Source organism: Strix aluco, chromosome 3 (genome assembly GCF_031877795.1).
Source record: "Strix aluco isolate bStrAlu1 chromosome 3, bStrAlu1.hap1, whole genome shotgun sequence".
Lineage (NCBI taxonomy): Eukaryota > Metazoa > Chordata > Aves > Strigiformes > Strigidae > Strix > Strix aluco.
In genome coordinates, this window is record NC_133933.1 from 70,484,795 (window position 1) to 70,509,344 (window position 24,550).

Consider the following 24,550-nt stretch of genomic DNA (forward strand, 5'->3'; position numbering starts at 1 on the left):
ACTGGTAAATTTTGTTTATACATGAGGACATAAAACAAACCCTGCCTTTAACACAAAATAGCAGGACTTGTCAATGTAATATACCTAATGAATTCACTTTTCAGTCAGGTAGATAACATACATTTAGTCCATGTGTTATATTTCATGGTGCAAAAGACTGTGGACCAGGACTGTGGACCAAAATTTGTTTGGAAAACAGCCCTTAAGAGAGTCTGTAGAGAGAATTCTTACTATAATTGCACTAATAACACAAAGTTATTAACATAATTGTCCATTCAAATGGACCATTACATGTAACTTTACACTGAAAAAATGTATACATGTGCCAGGATACAACCCCTTACAGATTCTTTCCATTAAATAAACCAGAAGACAGAAGTGTTCAAATGAAAATGCAATAGTCAGACTAACTACTGCTACAAAAGACAAACTTATAAATGTATGTAGCAGACTAATTCCATGAGTTTGAGCACTGCAACTCATCTAGAGTCTAGACAAGAGTGATGCTAAATAGAAGCTCAAAAATACTCAAATATTCAAAAATGTTTTGTACTCAACTATTGCACGCTATTATATAGTTCTTACCTTTAAATGTACCCTACTACAGAGCACCGTTCTCCCAAAATAATGTTCTTTTCCTTAGAATTTCACTGTGTAAGCCTCACCACCACTGGCTCTGTACCACTAAAGTCCCAAACTGAGAAAGTGAAAGTGATCAGAGAGTTTAAAGAGCAGATAAACAATCAGAAAGAACTCAATTTTTAGAATCTTTTAACCCTTGTTCCTCATAAGCTATCTGGATAACTACAGCATCATGGTGAAAATTGGTTATATAAGCCAAAAAAGGCCCCATGATACAGAGAAGCAGTAAAAATGCAGGTGATACAGGAATTTATTTACAATAGTTTAAAAACAACAAAGGAATTACGATTTACACATCCGTATTTCAAATTACAGATTTAGGTTTACTTTGAAATATGTGTATGTTATAGAAAGAATTGTACTATAATATTTTAAACTCCATTTGGAGTTTATGGCTTCAGCTGTTTTGTGTTCTTCAAGATTAAGAAAAGCTATCCCCAAGAATATAAATAACCACTAAGTTCATTCAAACCCATCTGGGTAATGAATTATGAAGAATGATGAACCAGATGTTCTGTATATTTCTGAAAAGAAAAAATATATGAGAAGCTCTGACTAGATAACTAGATAACTGCAAGACAACTGGAAGATGTAAATGTCTGAGGTAACAGCTAATCCGGATTATGGATGGTATTTGAGATATTTGGAGATTATCATCTCTACACCTTGGGTAATATGTCAGGAAAGGAATTTACAATGTCTATAAAATGGAATTCGTCAATAATAAAGATCACAAAAAAATTCAGCATATGCTTCTAAAAGAGTACATCCATAAGTAGGTATATTTGCCACATAAAATAATGATTGCTTTTACTTGCTTTCATGTGAAAATAACATTTCTAATATTAAAGATACACTAACAAGTCTCCTCTTCTGCCAAAGGTTGTATAACATTCTAATGAAGTGATGTAAATTTTTAACATCCAATGTGTTTTGTGTTTTCAATACAATAGATGGGAATGGGGAGGGAAAACTATCGGGTTTGCCTGCATTCAAAAGATAGAACAGATTAACAGTGACTGGGAATTTTGAAGTACTAAGAGCTGTTTCTGAATAATTCCATATGTGAATGCTCTTATTTTGGAATAACAGTGCTTTGTTCCTGTTCAGCTTGACCCACTTTCCAAGTGTATTTAATTAGGAACAGTTTTATGTGTAAGAAAGCCTTTTGTTTGTTCTCTTCATTAAAGCAATAAAGTTCAGTATCCAGGGTTTCTGATGCAAAACACCTTAAACATTTTTTAAAAATAAGCTATGGAAACAGTGTCTAAGTATTAAATGCAAGTGTGGCATTTTCACTGTTTCCTTAAATAAGCAATTTCAAAGGTAAAACGTTTTATAAACAGTCTGCATTCAGCAACTACTTTCTGCTGTAATCCGTAGGCTGTGGATGGTTACTCAGAATTCTTTAAAACAAATCTCTTTGTAAAACGCAAAGTCACAGCAGATGTTTTTAAAAGTTTGTGCCAAAGAGTCAACTGTAGTGTCTCAGCACTTCAGAAATCAAGCTATTTACCTAAAGTAAAACCATGCAGTCTAGAGAGGACAAGAGGAGCTCACTCTTCCCATACTCATAGCTGACCCAAATCCAGGTGAACAGAATCTGTGATGCCAACTCAAACTGTCAATCTCAGCACTGTGCCAACCACATACACCCATATACCTGATCAGAATGCAAGTGATGCGAATCCACACTGACTCAGAAAATACAATGTAGACATGTTTAGGCACTTTAAAAATTGGAAGCCTAACTTCAGGTGTCTGTAAGTATGTCTAATGAGTATGTATGTATGTTTGACCTGGTACCATATAAGTCTCTGGACCTACTGATGCTTGTGTAGAAATTAATACATAGATAAACACTATAGCATCAGCCTAGAGATGGCAGCCAACACTTGAGAAGCAGGAAGGACAGCTTCATTAAGCATTGTCATCTCCACCTGATCTCAAGTCCTCCTTGTCAGTTCCACAGCACAAGCAAGTGGGGTACCTTAACAACTAAAGTCATATCAGACAGTTTATGTCATGAGTGGTTAACACATTAAATCTTGCAATGGAACAGATGAGGAATGTTCACACAGCATGAAAGGCAGTGTAAAAAAGTTATTTCTTATGTATTGCTCAGCCATTTATTATTGGCTGTAAATGGCAAGGTTTGGCACTGTTCTCCCTACAGTGGTTCTATTCTAACCCACATCCTCTGGTAAATTTTCAGGCTGTGGGGCCTTTTCAATGCTGGGCTGACCCCAGCTGGATGGCTGACAAATAAGGGTCCACATGCAGACTCAGACATACTTCACTAAGAAGAAATGAAAACTCTTTGTCTATGTAATAACACAACATGTTTATGAATTGTATGTCGCACCCTCCCAGAAAGTTCTCTATACTGCACGAGTGACACCCTCCAGCCGTTTGTACCTAAAAAATCTGTGTAACTGTCCTATAAACAGAAGGGTGGTTCAGATTTCTGTCCTGTCATTAAATCTTAATTCAGATCTTAAATGTTTGATTTTCATTTGAAAAACAGAAGATTGCATACTATGTATTCACCAGGTACTGTGATGGCCCTTTCTGATGTGTTTAAGAACAGATTGAAACTTCAAGTAATTTGGCAGGCTGCCATTAAGACAACAATGTCATGTCTTAGCCTGTGGTTGATGTAATCTTGTTCTTACATTCTACTGCTTCCATAAAAAACAGCGCATTGCTGCTTTCTAGGAAACAAGAAATGACACTCACTATATGCCACATTAATAATGCTTCCCTAAAATCTGTCACATTTTATCTTGAAATTATTTCCACCGAGAAGAAACTACTTTTACAAATACTAGAGGCTTCAGAAATATTTTATGGATAGTCTAGAATATGAAAATTACTGGAAATTAAATTATCACCTGTTTCTATTACTTGGTGAGTACTGTTCTGAAAGAGAAATGTAAGCTGTGGTATTAAGCAAAACAAGCCCTTTCCTCAACAACTACATTTTTATGTCAGTGTTTGTATTACCCCTGAAGTACAGATCTCTATTGATCTGCAACCATGTCTTATTTCAGAATACCTCACAGGGATTAGGTAGGAAGCTCAGTAGACTCTCCCTGTGTAACCATGCAGCATAAGCTCTTCAGATCTACACTAATCATCAACAATTGAAAAATGGTGACATTTGAACAATGGAAAACTGGTTTTCCTTTCACTCCATGTCCTTCGAACTACTGAAAAACACTCCTCACAGGAACTGCAGAAGAGCTTAATTCCATTATGGTAAACCAAACATACCTTCTGTTTGATGTTAAGACTATACAATAAATACGTATCAACAAAAGCAATATCCTAGCTAGGAATATTTTAAGAAAAAAAAGTAAGTATCTTTTACTGATCTATTCAATGAAAGAATATTACATATTTAATTTATTCCTTACCTCCTAGGCAGTCTGTTTACTTTTTGCAATTAACATATCTTGAAATTAATGTTTTACATATTTTCCATGTATTTTTAGTATATGAAATTTAGGAATAAATTAGTTGTTTGGACACCAAAGTCTGCTTGAGGAAAAATGTCCTTAAAGCAGAAATACTTAAGATACAAAAAAGTTGCTGGACGTTATTAAATTGTATTTTATAACACACTATGTTATGTTGTGAAAAATCAATTCTGTCTTTTTTATATACTCAACCAGATTTTCAGTCATGAATCAGATTCTTACTGATGTCAAATATGCTTTTGTGCTTTCCTGTCAGATTTACTTCATCAGTTTTATCCCATTGTCTGCATCTATTTTTGAAAGTCATTTGTGGAAAATCTTATTTTCACTTATTTTCAACTACTGATAACAGTTCTGGTATGAAAACACATCACTACTTCAAACACCTTTTTGTTGAAAAATAGAAGGACAATAGCCTTTTGAATAGAATTACATTACAGTATTTTTTAAAGACAATTGCAAAAATTACCCTTTACAATAAAGCAAATACTACATACCTCATAATCACAGAATCATGAATCACAGAATTACAGAAGGTGATGAGAAGGTTTTACCTACTTTCAGTATTAGGAGATGAATGATTGAATTCTAAATATCCTGTTCCTGTTTTAAAAGCTCCCTGTCACTTTCTAAATGAACAGTTTGTTACACATTTGCTAACATTAAATCTCAAAGTCAGGGACTTTAGAATTTGCCCTCAAAACAATGAGATGTTATTCTGAAATGAAAATTTCTACTTTCAAACCATATTTACATTGGCTATTTCCCTCTCAGTCAGCTTGTTCTCCTCCTTAACCACACACACAGAATGTATTCACTATAGCTTTTAAGTTGTAACTGGTATTACAAAATTAATATAAAAATGCTATCTCATCATGAAAAATGATATACTAATGGTCAGTTTTTCAAGCGCAGAAAATTACCAAATACAGAAGAAACTGCCCAACGTAGTGATACAAGATGATATATCTCTAGAGCTAAAGAGAACATTCATCAAGTTTTAACGTAAGACTCATGAAAAGGAATCAACAGGGGACTACTCTGTTCTCAGTAGTGAATGGAAAATATTTGATGTGTGTAAGAAACCACTGGATCGCCACTTTCTAGTCACTGTCCATAAAGAGCCTGGCTTCTAGGTTAATAACTAAAATGTGAGTGTTTCTCTGACATGTTTAAAAGAATAATTTTTATAAGTCAGTATTCTACCACCTGACTCTGCTTTAGGGAAAGACTTTATTGATTAGCACACAATACCTGTTGCTTTTTATGTAGGCCAAGAGTTATTAAGCATGCTGCCTGCATGCACAAAATCACAGCAGCTGTGGATAAACTCAACACAAACAGTGAACTAATTACTAATTTCGAATGTTAAGAAATAGCCCCTGGGAAGCTGCCCAAGACATTTTTATCCAAAAGCAGTATGACTGCCGTATTATTAATTAAAGTTTGGGAAAAGTGCCATAGATATGCAAGAAACTCAAGAGCAGTTACAACCTAAAAGAGTGGAGAAAGTAAAAGCTAGCCTACAAATAGACTACCAAGGAAAGAAAAATTAAGAAGTGGTAGAAACAGACCTACGAGTATTTTGAAATTATAGAAAAAGAAGAAATAAGGACAGATAACAGATAAAATCAAAGAATGATTAATTATTTTAGAAGAAGTGATTCACTGTCATGGAAGTAAGAAGGAGAGTAAAAGAAACCAACACACGATATGTGTAATTTTGTGGGATGTAGAATCTGGACAATTAAAACACCATTTACTTGGTTACCATTGCTGTTCCCAATGTGAGAAAATGTTTAATTGCCGTACAAATAAAATCAATCACATTTAGGTTAAACCATCTATAGATAGAGAAGCAGGACAGTATCCAGAGAAGACAAATGCCAGGCTTTCTCTCCGTTTAAGCCAGTGCCACTTAAAAAAAGATACAGTCTTCATATTGCAGACTGTATTTGAACCCTCTTCTTCCTTGATGATGAACGTGAAGTATTACTGTATTTTTTGCTTGACACTGTTAAGCGCATTTTCTAAAAAGAGCAAACCAAGGGATGTTGACAATCTATCAGACTATCAATTGGTTTCCAATTATTTTATTTTTAGTCTTCTAAGTCTTCTCAGTATTACTCTGAGTTCATACAGTGATGTTATCATATCTATTTTCTGTTTGAGGCACCAACTGAGTCTTTTCTTCTTTTCTCCATTCTTCTGTAATTCTTTCTTCTTTGTGGGTATCCCCCAAACCTACTACCAACAAACTTATCTTTAGTCTAGAGAGCTTTTATACAAGGTACCACCAGGAGTATCTTGTTCTTTGTTTGCGACAAGGGTGTTGAGCAGCTGCCTGGCTAACATCATAAAATATAATGTGAAAGCATAAACTGCACCACTAAATCCTAACTCAAGGTTATTAAAGTTTAAGCAACTAAAAAGTTATTTAAATGATTCAAATACCCTAACAGCAGCAATCTGAAAGAATAAATTTTGTTTGTAACATGTTCTGTTCATTATGTTATTGATCTCCGTCAGAAACGTGAAGCTTGCAAATATAATGTGTCTTTTGGTCATTTAGTTAAAAATTTATATATATATATAATTAGCAAGCAAGTTAATTAACAAATATTAACACCTGTTCAAGTTGTGTATCTTAGACTCCCATCTTGCCTATCTTAGACACCTCTTAGACCTTGCTTGTCTTACACACACATTTTAGTATGGGATGAACAGCTTTCTGTAGGTGTCTCCCATTCCATGGACTGCAGAAGGTACCTTGATCACAAGGTCAGACTGGACACCGAACTTGTACATAGTTCCACTGAAAGGTAAATTGACCCACTAATGTTCTGCTACTTAAGAAGGCATCTGTTTGAGGTATTATTTGAGCAGCAAGGAGCATTACCTTCTACCACATTGTTATGCTTTTATCCAGATAAAATGATGTTTGTAGTCTGATATTTCAATTTCCATATTGCTACTGCTAGATTGCAAGGGTTAAGGAGAACTATAATAGGACTTTAACCTCCAACTTGGCACATATTCCAGATATATGAATTCTGGCTGTGCAGAAAGTAAGTAATCTGCTGGGTGGTTTCCACCAAGGAACAGGCTTCTTGAAGTTTTTCTACCCCTGAGATAGCCCAGGGGAAGTCTGATACATAAATTTCTCCTTACTAGCCACTCAGGAGAACCTTAGCACAGTTTACAGGCTGAATACAGCTTGGCGTGTGATAACTTTCTTTAATGTGTATATAATCTCATTTGACATTATATTACTATAAACAAATTTTCTTTGAAACATGTCTACAAAAATCTTTATGAATGGATTCTGAAAATATTTAAGATACTTAATGCTAAAGGCACGTTTATCATAAGAAGATTTACATAATGGTCAGAAGATCTGATGGTCAGAGGGGCTACTGAACATCTTCACTGTGATATAAAGAACTGAATCAATCATTCAGGTGAAGGAGTATATATTGAGAAGCTCAACTCATTCTAGCATTCACTGGTTGTCTTTGGGATTTGAGGTGACATACAACAGCTGCCATGCGGTGGGTGGTCTGAAGGACACTTTGTTGGCTTGATGTTTTGTTTGCTTTAAAGAATAAACTGAACTGTACTTTGAGAATAAAGCTTCAACATTATTGTCACTGTCATGTCAAATTTTAACTCCTGAATACATACCCTGTGGGGCTGGCATGTGGATGCAGAGAAATCTTCTAATGCAGACATCTACAGGCTCTGCTGAAGATGGTGGATGCTGCTCTGTAACATATTGTCAAAGCCTGTTTACCTGCTGTGCATATTGCTGCAGTTCAGCAGGTGTTTCACCTCTGCCTTTATTCATACCAATCTTTTATGCTTCCCATATTTTTAAACATGCTCTTAACACATGCAGCTACCAAGCTGATACGTGTTGTAGCATTTATTAGCCATGGTAGTGTGCCATTCTCTGTTGTGTATGCATTTCTGTTTCTAACATTAGTTCTGATACCTTTTTAGATCTTTTCATCTTATTAGATGCATAACACTCAAGTTTGGCCCAAACTATGCCACAAAAAGTAAATACTGTTTTTGTATTTTCTGTGCACCGTAAGGAAAGAAGATAACTGCTTGAGTACATGTACATGTAGAAAGAATGAGAGCTGGGTACAGTGTTTTGCCTGTATTAAGTTATTTTCAAATTTCCCTATTTCTGATATACTAATAGAACTGCATTAACTCCCTCCTGTGTTTATTTTAATGTCCTAGCTACCTATAGTTAGTAATATTCAAATCACATTTTAAAACATTTTAAAATGGGTTTTTCAAAATTCCAGAGTTTCTTCTCTGAAATTAAAGAATAAGTCATTTACTCTGTTCCAATATAGTTGTTCTCCTTCTCCTATTGGCTTTAAATAAATATATATTAACATGTACAAAACCAGAAAATTAAATGTATGTATTTGGGCAAGATGCATCTATGTTCATACAGGACTGAGAAAATTTGGGATAATAATACTATACTTTCTTAATGTGGTATCAGTGAAGAACATGCATTCAAATACTACGGTTAGAGAAGCCAGATGTAGTACTCATGTAAAAATAATTCAGAGGAGAATTCTTTTCCGACTGTGAAAATGACATTTCCCATAAATTCTTTACGCATTGTGACACCAGGATTGAGTTAAAGCCAAACAAGCATCTGATTCTTGCTTTGAATACTAGTTGATTGACTGCTGTTATAAACCATTTAATGGGACACATATTCAAAAGACAGCTGAAAGACTGACTGTCTCATTTCAGCATTCTGAGATGTCAGTAACAAGACTAGTTCAAGAAAAGAGATTTAAACAAATGGTTTGAAAAAACATTGTCAATATCTACCACATATACTATTAAACAGCTTTTATTTGTAATGAGTTATTTACCAAATTCTTTAAACAGATACATATTCCAAAATATTCTGAAGTATATTTGTGAATAGTGGAGCCTCAATTTTACCCAAATGAAAAATTTTATACCGTGTTAAATAATCTTGCAATTTCTCTTTCTCTAGGCATTTGGATGCACATAAATAATATTTGAATGTACAAACATGTACAGAAGATGATATATAGTTATATACAGATATAAACATAACTATGAGACATGCATTAACGCAAGGTAATAAATATGATATTTAGATAGATAGATAGATAGATAGATAGATAGATAGATAGATAGATATGCATGTATAAATACATCTCACTTCGATTTTGACTGGTCTGGATTTTGCAATAGTGTTGTCACTAATTTAAATAGACATCCTGCACTTTTTTCCCTCTGTACTGCTTTTGATTTGTTTTGTAAGCTAAATAAAGGTGGCCCTAAATGTAAACAAAAACATTAACAGCAATTAGCATTTGCAAAGTGCCTGACATGTTTAAAGTGTTGTATAAGTATTTAATCAAAAATCCTCAAAACAGTCCTCAAGACCAGTGAGCACTTCCACCAGCAATGCTGAAGCACAGGGAAACAAGTTACCACAAGACAGAAACCAAGTCGTCACCAAAGCCCTACACAGAGTCCTGGAACCAGCACTAAATCTTAATACTGGTATTTATGTAAAGCTAGTCCAAACAACAGGGATTTAGAAGTAGTACTAACTGTTCATAAACACCCTTTGTCTGCAACATAGTGTTAGCTTTATAGCATTAAGAATGAAACAATTCAGACCTTGAAAAATGGCTGAAAAACAGCAGATGAGGCACCAGGTATAACCTGCCCATTAACCACGTATAGTTTTTATGATTATGAAGAAAACAATATGTGCTTAGGAAAAATGGAGTATAATGCATTATTCACACATATTTCTGTCAATTATAAACCTTTAAAAGTTAGATCTTTCCATCAAAATTAGCTCAACTAGAAGAGGTGCCTGGATCAGAAGTTTTCCTTTTATTTTATGCTCATCATACCTTCAAAGGTTTTGCAGAATTTGGGGATGGACATTGTACCTTCATAAAGTCTTCATATTCTTGAAATTTCTTAGTCCTTAACAACGTATCTTTGTAACAAACAGAAGTCTTCATCTTTTTCAGATTTCTTAGTCCTTAAGGACGTATCTTCATAAAAAATACAAGTTTTCATCTTTTTGAGATTCCTTATTATTTAAGCATGAAGACAGGGCTTTCCTTTAAAACTGTCCACACGAAAAAAAGATTCCAGTGAAAACGTTTCTATTCAGCAAGTTGGGATAGCAACAGTCTTGGAAGATTTTCCTGATGTTGCACGTTTTGTTCTTTCTTTCTGAGGATATGATCATTCCTTGGTCATGAATATTTTCATTACTAAGGCTAGTATGCTTTGGAGTGGGAAACATTAGATCCACTGAATAATTTGGTTGTTGGAATGATTTCTGGCCAAAGTTTTTTATTTTATACTTCTGCTTATTGCCAGAAATCTGGAAAATGTTGCAAGGTATATGTGAACAAATTTACTATAGTCTTTAAGTAAGCATTTTATTGTTGAGGCTCCTTCTAAAGATTTTTCACATTTCATTCCTATTATCAGAGGATCCATACAAGAGCAGATGCTCTCTTTTCCTTAAGTAGGTCAAAGTTAAGATTTTGTTTTATTAAGATTTATTAAGACTGTCTATATTCTTGCTGAGATGGAACTATTGCTCATTGACAACATGCCAAACAGAGTTTTGTTCTATTTCTGAATTTCTATGTCTAAATAAGAAAGACAAAGTTAAGTCTTCACATGAACTTCATGTTCATGAATGGAATGAATTTCAGTATCCCATGTCTTCTAACACCACTACATTCAACCTTTGAGATGACTGCAGCAAAAAAAAAATAATCCCCAAAACATATAAACCAAGCTGTACCAGTACAAAGAATAAAAAATATAAACTGTTCCCTGCTATAAACCTGACTTTTGAGACTCACTTCTAACATGACATATATAAAGAATCAGCCTAATTAGGACAGGTGAAAAAAGCAATTAATATAAAAAACTTTGCATTTTGTTGTATTACTACTTGACCATCTTATGTCATCTGATTTCTTAAAGATCCGCAGGTGCAGGAATGGTATTTTTAAAGCTATTCCAAACACATCACAGAATACATTCCCAGATTTAAAGGGGTGACTGAATTTAAGAAAAAATACTCAACATTCTCTAGCTATTCCACTTAAGAGTGTTCTCATGTTCTTAATATGACTAATAGCAGTCCCAAGATCTACTATCAGCTACTGGGAACTAACCGTCACAGAGAAGTTTATTATACAAACCATTATTTCTTAGTCTCTCAGTCCACAGACCTTCCATGTATACCACCTGAAGTTCCAGCTATACACAACTTGTTGCAGAAATGAGAAGACAAGCCTAGAATATTAATCATAGGGATCTGAAGCTTCCATTCAGATAAAGCACGAGGAAACAACTGTGATTTCTAGTATTGTAATGATCTAGGCAAGGTGTCTGTAGTGTTTAAAGTCTTGATGGTTGTACCAATGAAATTCTCTATATAAATACAGTCCAAGTAAGGTCACATCTCTGCCAAGCCAGAGACATTTCACTTAGCTTTAATCATCTATAATTACCACGTCTAATCTAATTTACGACACACAGGCTGTCTTTATAGTCAACAGAGAATCACAGAATCACAGAATCATCTAGGTTGGAAAGGACCTTGAAGATTATCTAGTCCAACCTTTAAGCTAGCATTGGCAGTTTCCAACTACACCATATCCCTAAGCGCTGTGTCAACCCGACTCTTAAACACCTCCAGGGATGGGGACTCCACCACCTCCCTGGGCAGCCCATTCCAACGCCTAACAACCCGTTCTGTAAAGAAATACTTCCTAATATCTAGTCTGAACCTTCCCTGGCGCAACTTGAGGCCATTACCTCTTGTCTTATCACTCATTACTTGGTTAAAGAGACTCATCCCCAGCTCTCTGGAACCTTCTTTCAGGTAGTTGTAGAGGGCGATGAGGTCTCCCCTCAGCCTCCTCTTCTCCAGACCAAACAACCCCAGTTCCCTCAGCCGCTCCTCATAAGACCTGTGCTCCAGACCCTTCACCAGCTTCGTTGGCCTTCTCTGGACACGCTCGAGTAATTCAATATCCTTTTTGTAGTGAGGGGCCCAAAACTGAACACAGTCATCGAGGTGCGGCCTCACCAGTGCCGAGTACAGGGGTAAGATCACTTCCCTGTCCCTGATGGCCACACTATTTCTGATACAAGCCAGGATGCCATTGGCCTTCTTGGCCACCTGGGCACACTGCTGGCTCATGTTCAGCCGGCTGTCAATCAACACCCCCAGGTCCCTCTCTGACTGGCAGCTCTCCAGCCACTCCTCCCCAAGCCTGTAGCGCTGCTGGGGGTTGTTGTGGCCCAAGTGCAGCACCCGGCATTTGGCCTTATTGAAACTCCTACAGTTCACCTTAGCCCATCGCTCCAGCCTGTCCAGGTCTCTCTGCAGAGCCTCCCTACCCTCGAGCAGATCAACACTCCCACCCAACTTGGTGTCGTCTGCAAACTTACTGAGGGTGCAGTCGATCCCCTCATCTAGGTCATCAATAAAGATGTTAAACAGGAGTGGCCCCAAAACTGAGCCCTGGGGGACACCACTCGTGACCGGCCTCCAACCGGATTTAACTCCATTCACCACAACTCTTTGGGCCCGGCCATCCAGTCAGTTTTGTACCCAGCAAAGCGTGCGATCATCCAAGCCTCGAGCAGCCAGTTTCGCCAGGAGAATGCTGTGGGAAATGGTGTCAAAGGCCTTACTGAAGTCGAGGTAAACTACATCCACAGCCTTTCCCTCATCCGATAAGCAGGTCACCCTGTCATAGAAGGAGATCAGGTTTGTCAAGCAGGACCTGCCTTTCATAAACCCATGCTGACTGGGCCTGATCATCTGGTTGTCCTGCACGTGCTGTATGATGGTACTCTGGATGAGCTGCTCCATCAGCTTCCCAGGCACCGAAGTCAAGCTGATAGGCCTGTAGTTTCCTGGATCATCCTTCCGACCCTTCTTATAGATGGGCGTCACATTGGCCAGTTTCCAATCTGTCGGGACCTCCCCGGTCAGCCAGGACTGCTGGTAAATGATGGAAAGTGGCTTGGCGAGCACCCCAGCCAGCTCCTTCAGCACCCTCGGGTGTATCCCATCAGGTCCCATAGACTTGTGTGTGTCTACGTGATGCAATAGGTCACTGACTGTCTCCTGGATTGCGGGGCGGTCGTTCTCCCAGTCTCTGTCCTCTGGCTGAGGAGGCTGGATTCCCTCAATACAACTAGTCTTGTTATTAAAGACTGAGGCAAAGAAGGCATTAAGAACCTCAGCCTTCTTCTCATCACTTGTTAACATGTTTCCTCCCGCATCCAGCAGGGGATGGAGGCTCTCTCTGGTCTTTCTTTTGCTGTTGACATACTTACAGAAACATTTCTTGTTATCCTTGATTGCTGAAGCCAGAGTAATTTCCAGCTGGGCTTTAGACCTCCTGATTTCTGCCCTGCATAGCCTCACAGCATCTTTGTAATCACTGTGAGTGGCTAGCGCCTTCTTCCAAAGGCTGTAAACTTTCCTTTTCTCCCTGAGTTGCAGCCAAAGCTCCCTGTTCAGCCAGGGGGGTCTTCTCTGTCGCCGGCTTCTCTTACAGCACCTGGGGACTGCCTGTTCCTGAGCCATTAACACTTCCTTCTTAAAGAGTGCCCAGCATTCCTGGACCCCTATATCCTTCAGGATCATCTCCCAAGGTATCCTTTCAAGCAGGTGCCTAAACAAGACAAAGTCAGCCCTTTGGAAGTCCAGGATGTCAGTTCTGCTTAGCCCTCTCTTGACCTCTCTAAGAATAGAGAACTCTATTATTTCATGATCGCTGTGTCCTAATCGGCCTCCAACCGCCAGATCGTCCACCAGTCCTTCTCTGTTCACAAAGAGGAGATCCAGCAGGGCACCTTCTCTGGTTGGTTTTCTCACCAGTTGCGTCAGGAAGTTATCTCCCACACATTCCAGGAATCTCCAGGACTGGTCTCGCTCTGCTGTGCTGTATTTCCAGCAGATGTCTGGGAAGTTAAAGTCTCCCACAAGAATAAGGGCAAGCAATCGTGAAATTTCTCCTAAATACCTATAGAATATTTCATCCACCTCTCTGTCCTGGTTGGGTGGCCTATAGTAGACTCCTACTACAACATCTGCCCTGTTGACCTTCCCCCTGATTCTAATGCAAAGACACTCTACCCTGTCTTGGCTACACTTGTGCTCAAGGCAATCATAACAATCCCTAACATACAGCGCTACCCCACCACCTCTCCTTCCTTGCCTGTCCCTTCTAAAGAGCTTGTAGCCCTCAACAGGTGCACTCCAGTCATGGGAGACATCCCACCATGTTTCTGTAATAGCCACAACATCATAATTTTCCTGTTTCATCATGGTTTCAAGCTCCTCCTGTTTGTTACCCATGTTGTGTGCATTGGTATACATGCACTTCAGATCGGCTGATGTTTTCCCCCCTTCCCCCTTCAAATCTAGTTTAAAGCTCTGTCAATGAGCCCAGCTAACTCCTGCCCCAAGATCCTCTTCCCCCTCAGGGACAGGTGCATTCCATCTAATGCCAAAAGGTCTGGTGCCCTGTATACCAAACCATGATTGAAAAATCCAAAGCTCTGACGGTAACACCAGTCTTGGAGCCACAAGTTCATCTGTTGAGTTCTCCTGTATTCTTTTTCATCCATCCCCCCAACTGAAGGGATGGAGGAGAACACAATTTGTGCCCCCAACCCCTTAATCACTTTCCCCAAGGACCTGAAATCTTTCTTCATTGCTTTAGGACTTCTCCTAGTAATGTCATAATGATGAGTAATGAGAGATGAGCAGCTCTGGAGTGATACATCTCACTTATCTTAAACACTCATTTTAGGATGAGAAATGGAACTGGATTCTGTGGACAGATAGTTGAGCATAAATTTTAGCTTTCACCAAGAAGCACTGCACAGTGTTCCTGAAAAGCCAGGGTTGATATACAGACTTCTGTCAGACTCCACGGATATTATTACAAGAATTGCCTAACATACACTCCAGAAAAAATGGCTTTTCAGGCATATAACTTGTAGACACAATTGATATAAGAAAAAAATGAAGATGTACTTACCAAAAACAATAGAGGACTCACAGTAGTAGTAACCATTTGGTTGCTTTTTTTTCAACATGGAGCAAAGATCTAGGCGGTGCAGGATTTCATCTCCAAAATAATGTCTTTTAAAATCTTCATACAGGCTTGAGTCAATTTTTTTCACCTTTAAATAGCATAAATAAATAATAAATAATAAATAGCTTTTAACATAAAATTAATTTAGACATTCTACTAGAAGACTGAATTTTCATATTTAATTCCTATGGTTTTCATTTTAACCAGAGGTATAGTTAGGATGGAAAACCACTTCAAGATGCAAAAAGAATACTGAAACAATAATGTGCCAACTCTTCTGTTTTAGTTAAACACGGTCTGCTGCAGAACTTAAATAAGAAAATACAAGTGTCATTACACCTCCTTTCTAACCCTCCTTCTTCAGTCTTGTAGGAAACAAATTGACATACACAATGCTACAACTGCTTTAACTTCCAAGGGTTTGCAACAGTCTTCATGGAACACGTAACTGGAAATTATTCTTGCTATCATCACTGGGCATGCTACTACAAGGAAGAATCTCAAACATTTGTCAAGGGAAGTTTTCTGAGTCTTTAAAATCATCAAACAGGAAGATATGGTTGTATTTAACTAGCACTAGACTTTTTATCTCAGTAAATCTAAGAAATTACAGTGATTTATAATATCAGTATCATTATGTATATACAAAGTGGAACATAATAAATATTCTATTAGGCTGTTTTCAGAAAACCTACCTTCAGTAGTTATTTTAAGAGTTTAGGGCTCCTCATGCCATCATATTTTCAATAAAATAGATGATCTCTGTAGAAATTCAGTGTTGTTTTCTTCAGTTTACCTCACAATAATGCTGTCTGCTTTTTAAAAACTGTTATTATATGCTAAGGGGTGTTAGGAGCAATCACTGCCTCCTGCAGCTCCAGCCCAGGGCTCCCTACTGCCCAGCTGCTAGAGTCTAGCCCCATGCCCAGGGGACCCAGGGTCTCTGATGGAGGTACCTGCTCCTTTCATGTCCCAGAGACACCTACACCTGCTCAGAGGACATGGACACAGACAGCTGCACAGGCTGCCACAGACAAGGTACTGCCTTCAACAGCACCCACAAACATGGCTCACATGAGACACGTGTGGACAGCCCCCAGCAGAGACAGGTCATCACTAGTGCAGTCGTGCACATGACTCTCTCCAGGTTTGCAAGCACACCCACATTTGTGCATCCTCTAAGCACCGGCACAGCCCCTCTATCTACCCAGCACCCCTGTCCAGATCCCAGGCCCTCTTCCTCACCCTACGGGTCCCCCACTTGCCAACTGGTCCAGCTTGAGGTTTGGTAGTGAACACCTGCACCCCTCACACACACACCGTTTGGGGAAGATACAGACATCTGCCCCCAGCAACCAGCACACCTGCTCAGTCAGACAAGTGCACCCACCAGCTCCGTTTTACAGGGGACCGGTCCCTTTTACGCCCCATTCCGCCCACTCCTCCTTTGTTCCTCCCCATCCCCTTTTCCTGCACATCTCCCATTCGTTTGCACAGTTCCATCAACACCCTTCAACACTCTGAACCCTCAGCTTTACATCCCCAAGAGCTGCAAAGTCCCAGTTTGCCTGTGGTTTCTCGACAGTCCATCAATTAGTGTGACTGATGAGGTTTGTTTCTTGTTTTTGTGTGTTGACAGGTTTGTATCTCTGTATATTTTGGTTATGGCTTCCCCCTTCTCCTTAACATCCCATTTGATGAGGTCCTCAACCAGACAGTCCTACTGAAACAAACATCCCCACATTCCACATGCCCTTATCAGTCTGTGTGGCTGACCAGCTTTGGCTCTTGTTACTGCCTCCCTTATCGTATGTTGGTCAGGTTTGTGTCTGTGTTGTTTAGGGCTTCCTCCTTTTCTTATTACACCCTTCTGCACTGAAAATGTCCCTCACCAGACACGTTAAAGGGGACAGATGCTGTCTCCTTCCTCACACTCTTACACGGTATCTGTTCATCTGAGCATCACACGCATTTCTTTCATAAACAATTATTCATATGCAAGATGGGCTCAGTGTTGGTATGTCTACTGAGCTTTTACAAAATTACTGACTTCAGCAGCACTTTGCTTGAGTAAGTACCTGCACACTTGGTTCTCTAAAGTCTAATTTAGAGACTTTGGTCCCTTAAAGTCTAATTTAGTGAAGGTCAGAAATGTCCTTCCATTTCCTTAATCTCTGAAACGATGACATCTAGTGGTGGATGCTTCTCATTTCATGTACACGATCTTCGAAGTCTACATTTATTCCATCCTCACTGACATTATTTAAAATTTGATATTCTCTGGCTAGATTAGTCCTTATGTACTAAGGTTATTTTAAAATTAAATCATCATTCTTTGCTTTTTGGCTGACAGTTCTTTGAAATATATTTAGACATCAATCACTAATAAAAAAAAAGACCTTTTCAGCCAGGAGAACACTTGTCAAAATGTGAAGCCTTGAGTACTCATGGAACAAAATGAGGAAAAGATCAAAATCACCACTTCATGCTTCAACAAAAAAAATACCATTTACAAGAGATTGGGATGTTGCTTGTCAAAAAGATTGGTAAGGTGTGAATCAAATGTTGAACGCTCAGGAACTGGGTTATGCTTGTGATGCACTACTGAAAAATATTTGGAAAAGCAGCCATGGGAAAACTATGGTATTTTTAGTAACTTGGAGCAATTTCTGGAGTGCTGTTTGTAATGAGATGTGAAAGGATGAAACAATGCAGGTGCACGGGAAGGTCACAGTTCGTTTCTTAATTGAAAGTGTCTGGAGCAGCAGAGATGAAAGAAAGGAGTTGTTACCACATGGGAAAGTCAAAGATGCTGATTACAGAACTATGCTATAATCGGGGGATGGTGAGAAACAAGAGTAGTTGAGAGGCCATTTTGAAGCACTCGGTGCTGGAAGGGAAGGAGCAAGACACCTGTCTCTTGAGGAAGTACTGTAATGAATGGATGCCTGCAAAGGGACATGGCTGTGTAATGTGGGCCTGGAGAGGCGTTGCATGTGGAGCTCTTACACGACTGGCAGGGCACCAAGGAGACAGCATTTGGTAGCCTCGTTACATCTGTTAACTCTCTGTCTGCGCCTCCTGTGTATGCGGGCAGGGAAGGTGCAGCTTGCTGTCCCCAGCCTGCAGTTAAACCCTCCAGCTGCATGAAGTCCCTGCTGCATGAAGTCCCCCAGCTGCATGAAGAGGCAGGAAGGCTGAAGTGGTGACAGGCCTTAGCACAGCTGCAAAGCCAGGTACCCAACGCCCCCCACAAGCAGCTTCAGCTTCCATGTACCACACTCCACAGCCAAAATGCCCAACTCCCAGCACCACACACCCAGCTCTCCAATGGTGACGGCTGCAGATGAAGATTCATTTACAGCTGCTCCAAGTTAAGCGAACTGCAGAGGCCACAATGGGTGAAAGAGGGGAGCAGTGGGGAGCCTGGCAGCGGGTAGGGACAGCCATGGGTCCCGCTGGAGCACTGGCAGGCGGTGCAGAGGCAGGTCACAGAGGTGCAACGTGGGAGCAGAGGCATGGCATCCCCTTGCCGGCCGGCGGGGTGAGCTGCTCAGGGGGCTTCCAACCGCCTCCCCTCCCTCCCCCTCAGCGCGGGGCTCGAGGAGGCCGGGGAGGGAGGCAGCGAGCCGCTCCGAGGGACGGGGCAGGGGCTGGCGGGAGGAGCTCGGGCCCCGAGGCGAAGGGCGCTCCCGTTCAGCCGGGAGTCCGCAGGGGAAGCCAAGGCTCCATTCCCGGCGTGATGGCAGGGCCCCGCCGCCGGCCCCGGGCGACCGGCGGTAAACGGCAGCGCGGCAGGGGCGGGGCGGTGGCTGCGGCCTGGCTGCGCAGGCAGGGATCAGCGCCACAGCGCGGCGCCTTCCTGACAGGAGCCGGCGGCGGGGAGGCCTGAGGGCAGGGAGCGACAAGCACCTGCTCGGAGAGGGAGGGGAAGGGGGTCAAGATAAAACTTTTGGGCTGCAAGGAGACGCAGCAGCGAGACGAGCTGCCCGTCTGCGGTGAGGAGGGTGAGCAGAAGGGGGAAGAAGTGGGAGACGGCTGGAAGTGGGTTGCGGACAGCTACTGCGGTCTCTGTAGGAGAAGCTGTTTGGTATGGTTGATCCCTGCAGCAGCACGTTATGTACTTGTATTGAAGCTGGTACTGTGTGATGGTGCAGCATAAATACTGGGGGAGGACCCTGAAACAGTGACTAGTTTATGTGGCTGCAGTGTTGTGAGGATCTGTGGTCAGTGCACGTGAGTGTCCCCTGCCTCTGAGGGAGGACGATTTTGTATGTGTATATACATGTGCATGCACATTACTGTATTTGTGGGTATTTGGGCATACATATATACTTACTAAAATAAAGGATACAAATTAAAACTGTAAAACTATTCCAACATTGCTGGTAGTTAGCTCAGTTACACCTTGCTTGGAAGCAAGATGGCGGCTGTAGTTATTAGCTGCATCTTCTCACTGGAACAGGTAACATGGGTCTTTAATTCTTGGTAGCATCTTATTTTCTCCAGGGTTGGAAGAATGAATGTTAACTTGCTGTTGTCAACTACAGTTACTTCTCAGAATTTTTTGGATGAGTTGTGAATAAAAGTATCTTTATTCCAAAGAATGAGTGCCACGTCAGCCACGAGTCGTGCCTTGCCACCACCACTTGGGCCCGAACAAGAGGACCAAGAGTGCTCCGAGACACACATGTCTGTTTTGTGGTATGCGGGGCAGCTTGCAATTACTTACTATGATACAGAAGATTGCTCAGTGTACTTCATGCCTGACATACCTGATAATGAAGACCTCAAGCTACTGCATAGAGTGATTGGGGAAGTTAATCCTCAATGCATAGTGACCAGTGCAAAACAGGACCAGAATATTGCCAAATTCCTGACCAGCCTAACAGCTACTGGTGACAAAGATATAAGAAAACCAGAAATTGTCCTGTTTCCTAACATAGATTTTGGCTTAGAAGTTAGCAAGCAACGGATCCTATCTAGGCAATTTCCATTTATCCCATCTCATATGACTGCAGCAGAGAAAGTCCTCTACTTGTCCTCAATCATCCCTTTTGAGAGCCCACTCATGATACGAGCCCTAGGGGGACTCCTTAAGTTCCTAGACAGGAGAAGGGTTGGAGTTGAGCTCGAAGAAAGCACTATTGCAGTTCCTATTTTGGCCTTTAAAAAGTTTGTGCTGTCAGATATTGTGAATATGGACCAAGACACTTACTGTGTCCTGCAGATATTTAAAAGTGATATCCATCCTTCTGTGTACAAGCTGTCCAGTGGATTAAAAGAAGGATTCAGTTTATATGGAATTTTAAACCGTTGCAGGTGCAAATGGGGAGAAAAACTGCTGAGGCTGTGGCTCACACGACCTACTCGGAACTTGACAGAGCTGAACAAACGGCTAGATGTTATCCACTTCTTCCTGCTGGCTCAGAACCATGAAACAGTCCTCACTCTTCAAGGTTGCCTCAAGAATATTAAAAATGTGCCTCTTATTCTGAAAAGAATGACTCTCTCCCACACTAAAGTTAGTGACTGGCAAGCGCTCTATAAGACAGCGTACAGTGCAGTGTGCCTTAGAGACACGTGTCGTTCTCTGCCCCACACTATTGAACTCTTTCAGACTATATCGCGTGTTTTCACTGATGATCTGCACTACATCGCTAATCTAATCAGCAGAGTGGTGGACTTTGAAGGCAGCATCTCAGAGAACCGCTTCACTGTTAGACCCAACGTGGACCCCACCATTGATGAGAAGAAACGAAAGCTGATGGGACTGTCAGAGTTCCTTACAGAAGTGGCACGAAAAGAACTGGAGACCTTGGACAATCATATTCCCTCCTGTTGTGTGATCTACATTCCTTTGATTGGGTTCCTTCTCTCCATTCCACGGCTACCAACTATGGTAGATAAGAGTGACTTCGAAATCAAAGGCTTGGATTTCATGTTCTTGTCAGAGGATAAACTGCACTACAGAAGTGCTAGGACTAAGGAGCTAGACAGCCTGCTGGGTGACTTGCACTGTGAGATCAGAGACCAGGAAACACTCATTATGCACCAGCTGCAGACAAAGATCTTGGAGAAGTCTGAAGTGCTCAACAGTGTGATTGAGTATACTGCACACCTAGATGTGCTACTAGCTTTGGCAGTGATGGCCCGGGAGAATGCCTACTGCCGGCCACGCTTTACTCACCGCCATGGCTTCCACATCAAGGATGGAAGACATCCACTCATGGAACTATGTGCAAAGACTTTTGTGGCCAATCCTGTGAACAGTGGCGAGGCTACCAGACGAATAAAGATCATCACAGGGCCCAACTCATCTGGAAAGAGTGTCTACTTAAAGCAAGTAGGTCTTATAGTCTTCATGGCTCTAATTGGCAGTTATGTCCCTGCAACAGAGGCAGAGATTGGAGTAATTGATGGGATTTACACAAGAATACACAGTAGGGAATCAGTTTCTGTAGGGCTCTCCACTTTCATGATTGATCTTAACCAGGTTGCCAAGGCAGTAAACAATGCCACAGAGAGGTCCTTGGTACTTATTGATGAGTTTGGTAAAGGGACCAACACACTGAATGGCCTGTCCCTTTTGGCTGCTGTCCTGAGGTACTGGATCAGTCAAGGAACACAGTGTCCGCAGGTCTTTGTCTCCACTAATTTTCACAGTTTAATGCAACTAGAACTCCTGCCTGACACACCTCTGCTGGAGTACCTGACCATGGAGACCCACCAAGATGGAGATGAGTTGATATTTTTCTATCAGATCAAACAGGGCATGTCCACTGTCAGTCATGCTGCCAACATTGCTGCATTAGCAGGAATGCCTGCCAACATTATTGAAAGAGGAGTGGAAGTGTCAGAACTGATTCGCAATGGAAAAGCTATCAAACGTATTGATCATCCTTCAAAAGGCGATCGGATGGAAAAATGCAAGTCTGTTGTGGAAAAGTTTCTTCGCCTAGACCTTGATGATCCTCATGTGGACTTAGAAGAGTTCATGCGTGAAGAGGTGCTGCCTTCTGCAGCCTCAGTCTTATAACAGGGGTATGTGTAAAAGCATAGATTACATCATATCTACCATGTTCAGTACAAGAATTTGGTAATTTAAAGGAATGATCACTATGAATAACACCTCACACTACATTTAGCTTGTAACAAACTGTCTATAGTTATGTCTTTTCTTTTTCTTGTTGTTTAAAACAAGTACTGTAGTTACATATCTCTGCAAAATGGTGTATGGTATGAAAGCAGGAAGACTGAAAGAAGAGAACTTAAGAACCTCTTCCAGCTGTTGGGTCATCTTGTTTGTGAATTTTCTGCCCCTGATCTTCAGATTAAAAAAATACCATATAAAAATCATAAAACATTTCTGTTGATCTCCTAAGACTGTGAAAGAAAGTGTTTATTGTTTTGTATTGTGCCAAAGTGATAGTTTCAGCCATTTTAGGATCAGCATCAAAGACTCCAAATAAGTATGTGCCTCAGAGTCCCATATCGGCAAGTAACAGTTGTCACAATACAAAGCACTGATGTAGAGGCTGATAAATGGAAATACAGAGGGATTTAATGAGCTCTGTGGCTTTTCTTATACCAGCTTTTCTGTCAAAAATGCCAGAGATCCCAGGAGTTATAAAAAGAATGCTGGAGGTCAGAATCAGCGGGGACTGATTAACAGAAGTGCTTTGGTTTTGCTGAGAATCACTCTTTCTCATAAGGTCCTACATGGTATGGCTATGTATCTATGCCATACGGGTATGAATAAAAGCAAAATTAGAAATGTAGGAAACTGAAAACTATGCTGGGGGTGTAAGACAGAAATTCACATTTTATATTCTATTTTCAAGTATTGAAAAAAACTTGAAGGAATGATATCAGAAAGGGAAGATTCCCTTTCTCTTCTCTTGTCATGCAGAGGATCTTTACTGAACACAGTATTTCATCACAGAATCACAGAATCATCTAGGTTGGAAAGGACCTTGAAGATCATCCAGTCCAACCATTAACCTAACACTGACAGCTCCCAACTACACCATATCCCTAAGCGCTGTGTCAACCCGACTCTTAAACACCTCCAGGGATGGGGACTCCACCACTTCCCTGGGCAGCCCATTCCAACACCTAACAACCCATTCTGTAAAGAAATGCTTCCTAATATCCAGTCTAAACCTTCCCTGGCACAACTTGAGGCCATTCCCTCTTGTTCTATTGCTTGTTACTTGGTTAAAGAGACTCATCCCCAGCTCTCTGCAACCTCCTGTCAGGGAGTTGTAGAGGGCGATGAGGTCTCCCCTCAGCCTCCTCTTCTCCAGACTAAACAACCCCAGTTCCCTCAGCCGCTCCTCATAAGACCTGTGCTCCAGACCCTTCACCAGCTTCGTTGCCCTTCTCTGGACATGCTCGAGTAATTCAATGTCCTTTTTGTAGTGAGGGGCCCAAAACTGAACACAGTCATCGAGGTGCGGCCTCACCAGTGCCGAGTACATGTATACATATGCAACAGAAATTCATTAACAAATAAATGAAGCAAGAGACATGACATCTAAGTACTATAGAAGTAATAAACTTTCCTGTGATAAGTGCTGGAGATTCCTTATCTAAATAAGGCAGAAGAGACATTAGATCGCTTATTGCTTGGCTGCCAAAAACTTGCTGTAACTGCTTACAGTAAGGCTACAAAAGACATCAGCAGACACACTACAGGTTTCTTGAGCTATATTTGATTTCAAGAAGCCAAAAATATTAGTCACATAAATTGAGAGAAAATTTACATGAGAAGAAAGTAATTACCTCCATAATTGTCAGTATTAAACATCTTATCTGGTATGTCTACCATGTGATGTATGTGAGTGCACATCAAAAAGATCTGAATTTGGAGACACTGGTTTGGGTTTGATTCAGTGTGGAATTTCCTCCTTTATGCCAAAGGAATTATTATTACAAAATAAGTACCTTATGTTATCTCTATATGAAACCAGGATAGTATCAAAAGTTTAACATAATTCATTAAAAATTACAAGAATAAATTACTGAATCATGCAGTAACTGCTATTTCCAGTGCAGTCATAATAATACCATCTGCAAAATATCTAGCATCTTGATGATGTTACCATTGAAGCTGAATGGTAACAGTGAATCAGGCCTTGTACAACACTAGCAAGTGCTGTAAATACAAATGGATTTTTCTCACTAATATATTCTTTTACTAATTATACATACGCATTCTAAAGATATGCTGTA

At 40.4% G+C, this 24,550-nt stretch overlaps 2 protein-coding genes across 21 annotated transcripts in view; one reads left to right on the top strand and one right to left on the bottom strand.

Annotated features, from left to right (window-relative positions):
- The window catches only part of AKAP7 (A-kinase anchoring protein 7), a 93,721-nt gene that overhangs the window by 39,518 nt on the left and 29,653 nt on the right, over positions 1-24,550 (bottom strand). For 8 of the 19 annotated variants that reach the window (XM_074819100.1, XM_074819096.1, XM_074819094.1 and 5 more), the window contains 2 exons: positions 15,257-15,401; positions 12,668-14,186 (listed from right to left, as the gene is read on the bottom strand). In XM_074819100.1, coding sequence (XP_074675201.1) covers positions 12,796-14,186; positions 15,257-15,401 — 1,536 coding nt within the window. In that variant the 3' untranslated portion in view covers positions 12,668-12,795. Of the gene's footprint in view, positions 1-5,697; positions 7,890-8,996; positions 10,933-12,667; positions 14,187-15,256; positions 15,402-24,550 lie in introns of those variants that run through there. The other 11 variants (XR_012622553.1, XR_012622554.1, XM_074819106.1 and 8 more) reach the window with 5 other exon arrangements.
- Positions 19,657-22,624, top strand: MSH5 (mutS homolog 5). 2 transcript variants are annotated; one of them, XM_074819114.1, is made up of 2 exons: positions 19,657-22,090; positions 22,157-22,624. In XM_074819114.1, exons 1-2 carry the CDS (start codon positions 19,920-19,922, stop codon positions 22,350-22,352), a joined length of 2,367 nt encoding a protein of 788 aa, XP_074675215.1. In that variant the 5' UTR covers positions 19,657-19,919; the 3' UTR covers positions 22,353-22,624. The 2 variants fall into 2 exon arrangements, with proteins under 2 accessions (XP_074675215.1, XP_074675214.1); XM_074819113.1 differs by having other exon boundaries at positions 19,657-22,624.

Coding starts and splice junctions, on each gene's coding strand:
- MSH5 (XM_074819113.1), top strand. CDS start 19,920: ATGAGTGCCACGTCAGCCACGAGTCGTGCCTTGCCACCACCACTTGGG.